Source organism: Oncorhynchus gorbuscha, unplaced genomic scaffold (genome assembly GCF_021184085.1).
Source record: "Oncorhynchus gorbuscha isolate QuinsamMale2020 ecotype Even-year unplaced genomic scaffold, OgorEven_v1.0 Un_scaffold_15287, whole genome shotgun sequence".
NCBI lineage: Eukaryota > Metazoa > Chordata > Actinopteri > Salmoniformes > Salmonidae > Oncorhynchus > Oncorhynchus gorbuscha.
Genome location: NW_025757112.1, coordinates 1 through 5,880, shown reverse-complemented (window position 1 = coordinate 5,880; position 5,880 = coordinate 1). Strand labels below are relative to the sequence as shown.

At 54.1% G+C, this 5,880-nt stretch overlaps 1 protein-coding gene across 1 annotated transcript; it reads right to left on the bottom strand.

Annotated features, from left to right (window-relative positions):
• Positions 1-2,987: 2,987 nt before the first annotated feature.
• On the bottom strand, positions 2,988-5,744 carry LOC124030769 (SEC14-like protein 1; the record flags this gene model as incomplete). Its single annotated transcript, XM_046341967.1, has 4 exons — positions 2,988-3,395; positions 3,505-3,606; positions 3,883-4,061; positions 5,490-5,744. Coding segments are annotated over 4 exons (609 nt in total), but the record flags the coding sequence as incomplete, so codon positions are not given.
• Positions 5,745-5,880: the final 136 nt, after the last annotated feature.

Sequence of the window (5,880 nt, the reverse complement as noted above, 5' to 3'; positions counted from 1 at the left end):
GCCTCTCAACCCAGCAGGCCGCCTCTCAGCCAAGCAGGCCGCCTCTCAACCAAGCAGGCCGCCTCTCTCAGCAAGCAGGCCGCCTCTCAGCCAAGCAGGCCGCCTCTCAGCCAAGCAGGCCGCCTCTCAACCAAGCAGGCCGCCTCTCAGCCAGCAGGCCGCCTCAGCCAAGCAGGCCGCCTCAGCCAAGCAGGCAGCCTCTCAGCCAAGCAGGCCGCCTCTCTCAGCCAAGCAGGCCGCCTCTCAGCCAAGCAGACGCCTCTCAACCAAGCAGGCCGCCTCTCCAGCCGGCAGGCCGCCTCTCACCCAAGCAGGCCGCCTCTCACACCCAAGCAGACGCCTCTCAGCCCAAGCAGGCCGCCTCTCAGCCAAGCAGGGCCGCCTCTCAGCTGAAGCAGGCCGCCTCTCAGCCAAGCAGGCCGCCTCTCAGCAAGCAGGCCGCCTCTCAGCCAAGCAGGCCGCCTCTCAGCCAAGCAGGCCGCCTCTCAACCAAGCAGGCCGCCTCTCAACCAAGCAGGCCGCCTCTCAGCCAAGCAGGCCGCCTCTCAGCCAAGCAGGCCGCCTCTCAGCCAAGCAGGCCGCCTCTCAGCCAAGCAGGCCGCCTCTCAGCCAGAAGCAGGCCGCCTCTCAGCCAAGCAGCCGCCTCTCAACCAAGCAGGCCGCCTCTCAGCCAAGCAGGCCGCCTCTCAGCCAAGCAGGCCGCCTCTCAGGGCCGCCTCTCAGCCAAGCAGGCCGCCTCTCAGCCAAGCAGGCCGCCTCTCAGCCAAGCAGACGCCTCTCAGCCTCTCAGGCCGCCTCTCAGCCAAGCAGGCCGCCTCTCAGCCAAGCAGGCCGCCTCTCAGCCAAGCAGGCCGCCAGCCAAGCAGGCCGCCTCTCAAGCCAAGCAGGCCGCCTCTCAACCAAGCAGGCCGCCTCTCAACCAAGCAGGCCGCCTCTCAGCCAAGCAGGCCGCCTCTCAACCAAGCAGGCCGCCTCTCAGCCAAGCCCGCCTCTCAAAGCAGGCCGCCTCTCAGCCAAGCAGGCCGCCTCTCAGCCAAGCAGGCCGCCTCTCAGCCAAGCAGGCCGCCTCTCAGCCAAGCAGACCGCCTCTCAGCCAAGCAGACGCCTCTCAGCCAAGCAGGCCGCCTCTCAACCAAGCAGGCCGCCTCAGCCAAGCAGGCCGCCTCTCAGCCAAGCAGGCCGCCTCTCAGCCAAGCAGGCCGCCTCTCAACCAAGCAGGCCGCCTCAACCCAAGCAGGCCGCCTCTCAGCCAAGCAGACCGCCTCAGCCAAGCAGGCCGCCTCTCAGCCAAGCAGGCCGCCTCTCAGCCAAGCAGGCCGCCTCTCAGCCAAGCAGGCCGCCTCTCAGCCAAGCAGGCCGCCTCTCAGCCAAGCAGGCCGCCTCTCAGCCAAGCAGGCCGCCTCTCACCAAGCAGGCCGCCTCTCAGCCAAGCAGGCCGCCTCTCAGCCAAGCAGGCCGCCTCTCAGCCAAGCAGGCCGCCTCTCAGCCAAGCAGGCCGCCTCTCAGCCAAGCAGGGCGCCTCTCAGCCAAGCAGGCCGCCTCTCAGCCAAGCAGGCGCCTCTCAACCAAGCAGGCCGCCTCTCAAGCAGGCCGCCTCTCAGCCAAGCAGGCCGCCTCTCAAGCAGCCAAAGCAGGCCGCCTCTCAACCAAACAGGCCGCCTCTCAGCCAAGCAGGCCGCCTCAACCAAGCAGGCCGCCTCTCAGCCAAGCAGGCCGCCTCTCAGCCAAGCAGGCGCCTCTCAAGCAGGCCGCCTCTCAACCAAGCAGGCCGCCTCTCAGCCAAGCAGGCCGCCTCTCAGCCAAGCAGGCCGCCTCTCAGCCAAGCAGGCCGCCTCTCAGCCAAGCAGGCCGCCTCTCAGCCAAGCAGGCCGCCTCTCAGCCAAGCAGGCCGCCTCTCAGCCAAGCAGGCCGCCTCTCAGCCAAGCAGACCGCCTCTCAGCCAAGCAGGCCTCTCAGCCTCTCTCTCAGCCAAGCAGGCCGCCTCTCAGCCAAGCAGGCCGCCTCTCAGCCAAGCAGGCCGCCTCTCAACCAAGCAGGCCGCCTCTCAGCCAAGCAGGCCGCCTCTCAGCCAAGCAGGCCGCCTCTCAACCAAGCAGGCCGCCTCTCAACCAAGCAGGCCGCCTCTCAGCCAAGCAGGCAGCCTCTCAGCAGGCCGCCTCAAGCAGGCCGCCTCTCAACCAAGCCCGCCTCTCAACCAAGCAGGCCGCCTCTCAGCAGGCCGCCTCAAGCAGGCCGCCTCTCAGCCAAGCAGGCGCCTCTCAGCCAAGCAGGCCGCCTCTCAACCAAGCAGGCCGCCTCTCAGCCAAACAGGCCGCCTCTCTCAGGCCGCCTCTCAGCCAAGCAGGCCGCCTCTCAACCAAGCAGGCCGCCTCTCAACCAAGCAGGCCGCCTCTCAACCAAGCACTGCGGCCGCCAGCCATTTGATTGTGTATGTATCAGCAGCTACTGTATAACACAATACAGTCAAGGGCAACGGAACAACAAAAGGAAAAATAAATTAGTCGGCTTTAGCTAGAGGCATCTGATGAGTTTATGGAAATTAAAAGTTTTATGTAAATCACAGCCGACTGCAAGGCCTCGCGCACAACCACAAGGTGGGCGAAGGAACGCAATACTGCATTTAAATGAGCAGGGAATAATAAACATGTAACAACCCAGTAGCCTGTACCACCTCGTTGACGCAAGGTCAAATAGTGGTTTTAGAAAAGACATGGCAGAGGTTTGGAACCTCTCACAGTAATATCGCTGATCGGTCATATCAGTTATAACTTAGGTCTTTCTCTATTTCAGCAACACCCAACTTTAAAGGTTGAGTACAAAGGAAGGAGTGACAGAGTGGCTGGTAAGACACTCACTGGCTGGAGAAGGGCTACTGTAGTATGGCTGTGTGTAGCACCGTTCCTCATGAACATACTGACATCCTATGGTGAATAAGGTAACTTCAACAGTACCATCCGAAACAGTAGTCATCATAGTTATTACATAAATGCTGAAAATAGGAAGTGCTTTATTGTTCAGTTTCAATAAAATGGGAAACATTTGTGTCACTTCCCTTAAAATAAGAAAGAATAATGGTATTGAAAGAAAGAAGAGGATGATGATGGTTTGCAAGACATCTCCATATGCATTTATTCATTCAGCAGATGCTCATATAGCAGACGTTCCACTTCCAGAGCAATCTTAATGTCACTAATTATAGATACAGATTAAAAATGTACATGTATATTTTAATAATATATTCCAGTTCTTTAAATGCAAGTACTAGGAACTCCAGTGTTCCACCACATGGCATTAAGGATAGGCGATCCTTGTTCCATACAGTTCATAACACTTCTCTCATCCCCCTGGGTAAGGTTAAGTCCTCATTGGCAGGTGTTGGTACAGCACTGGTTTTTCTTTAAGGCAACAGGGCAGAAGTCAACAGTATCAGAAGTCAGTTAGATCCTAAATGGGATCTCCATGTAGCAAAACTCACTCCTTCACCTCCTATTGGCTGGATGCTACCTTGATACGGTGGAGCTGGACTGTGATTGGCTAGAGGTGGTGGTGGTGGCACTCAGCTGGGAGAAGCCACTGTGACTGGATTCCAGACTGGTCATAGAGCCCCTGGACAGACAGACAGACAGACAGACAGACAAACACACAGACAATAGATTAAATATCCATCAAACACCTTTTTCGTAGAGCACTATTTCCCTAAGAATCTTTATAAACACTCTTATAAATTATCACAAATACATTTTCCCCACACAACTACACACTACCTAAAAAAACAAGCTAGCCTAAAACATTTAATCACTGACATGCAGCAGCCCTACACACTAAGCATCACCATAACAATACACTGCGTTATACAGTATAGTATAGTGAAGGGTGACTGACCTGAAGTCTTCGGAGCCCAGCACCTCGGTGTAGAACATGACCTTACACTTGTGGGAGGAGACCTGCAGGGAGGCCAGCACGTCATCCACCCGGGGCAGGCTGGAGGTAGAGCAGGCCGGGGAGCAGTGGAACCGCCATTGGAGGATGTAGAACCCGGGCCACCGCGTCACATGGGAGCCCTGAGGAGAGGAGGAAGGGACAGGTGAGGTCAAAGGTCAGAGGCAGGCTATAACTAATAGCAAATTCAATATCTAAATGACAGACTTTATGCAATAGAAACCCATTAGAATTCCTTCACATGTAGGCAAATACTTTTGAAGGCGTTGCCCACTGCCGAATGACACCACATAGAAGTGACTGTAATGATTATTGAGCTACGCAAGGAGGAAGAAGGATAGCCTACAAATTGAAAGTCAGCTCCTTGCATGTCTCCCTCTGTCCCTCTGGCTACTGGACCAGGCATTAGATTAGAAGAGGGAAGCTAAATGACTTCATCTAAATTCTCCTCCTTGGTGGACTTGTATGACATCTCTGTAAATGGTCTATTAGAGAGAATCATCTAGCAAAATGTAATAAAACACTTGAATATTTATCCTCTGTATTCACACAGCTTTGTCTGTTAGACTCACTGGCACGGAAACTTAGCAGGACGGTACCAGTTGATAAAAAGTTTGCTAGTGAGAGTGTGAACTGAAGACAGACAGCCGGAGTAGACAGGTGATGGGATTAAAAGACAACCTGAACCAACTTCCATGCATTGCAATGTTTTTTTTTTGTCGGCTTTAAGGTATATGTCAAAAGCCAGCAATTGCCAGCCTAACAGAAACACTGGTCAGAGACACTGCCAAGGGATGGAGACCAGTTATGAGCACTGCACAGAGCTCCCTTGACATCCAGTGGATGTTTCAGTTACACTCACAGCTTGGGATTCAGATCTGAGGTTGGTGGGGAGTTTCCTCAGTGGTATATTGTAATTATATCGCCACCATGGCCTATTTATTGCCTACACTGTATATAGACTTTTTCTACTGTATTATTGACTGTGTTTGTTTTTACTCCATGTGTACCTCTGTGTTGTTCTGTGTGTCGAACTGCTATGCTTTATCTTGGCCAGGTCGGAGTTGTAAATGAGAACTTGTTCTCAACTAGCCTACCTGGTTAAATAAAGGTCTCACACACGAAAGGTCCCCGGTTCGAAACAGAGCGAAAACATATTTTTGGGGCGCTCCCAATTGGCACAGCGGTCTAAGGCACTGCACCTGTAGTGATGCAAGAGGTGTCACTACAGACCCTGGTTAATTTCCAGGCTGTATCACAACCGGCCGTGATTGGAAGTCCCATAGGGGCATACAATTGGCCCAGCGTCGTCCGGGTTTGGCCGTCATTGTAAAATAAGAATGAGTTTTAACTGACTTGCCTGGTTAAATAAAAGGTTTTAAAAAATTATACAAATAAAAAGTTGTTATCACGAACACATGTATTCGGAAGCGTTCAGAAACACAACCAATTGAACAGACCCACTTACACAAATCCAAATGAGGTACTACCAATCATCAGACCCACCTGTACCAGCTGTGGATGTGACGGTGGCCGTTTCAGTCTCTTACCTGAACACTCTCTCCCTCCTTGCAGGTGAGTGCTGTCTCCACCATACTGTAGTCTTGCCCCAGAATCCAGGATCTGTCAATCAGCTGCATGTTGTTGGTGGCTGGCGACACGATGCTGCCGTGGGCCCCCTGGACGTCCCTCTTGGGGGGCTGGGGCGCCCTCCTGGAGTGGTAGATGTTGAAGATGACGTCCCCTTTACACACGTCAAAGTCCCAGGTGATCACAGAAGAGGGCTCGGAGATTTCGATCAGCAGCTGGAAAAGGATCGGTAGTGAGTGAACACAGTAAGACAAAACTACAGACAAATGATCGTTAAAATCACTGTAATGGGTTTTTATAGCTTTTTGCTGTAACATATTTCTCCACTAGGGGGAGCAACCTAAACCACTG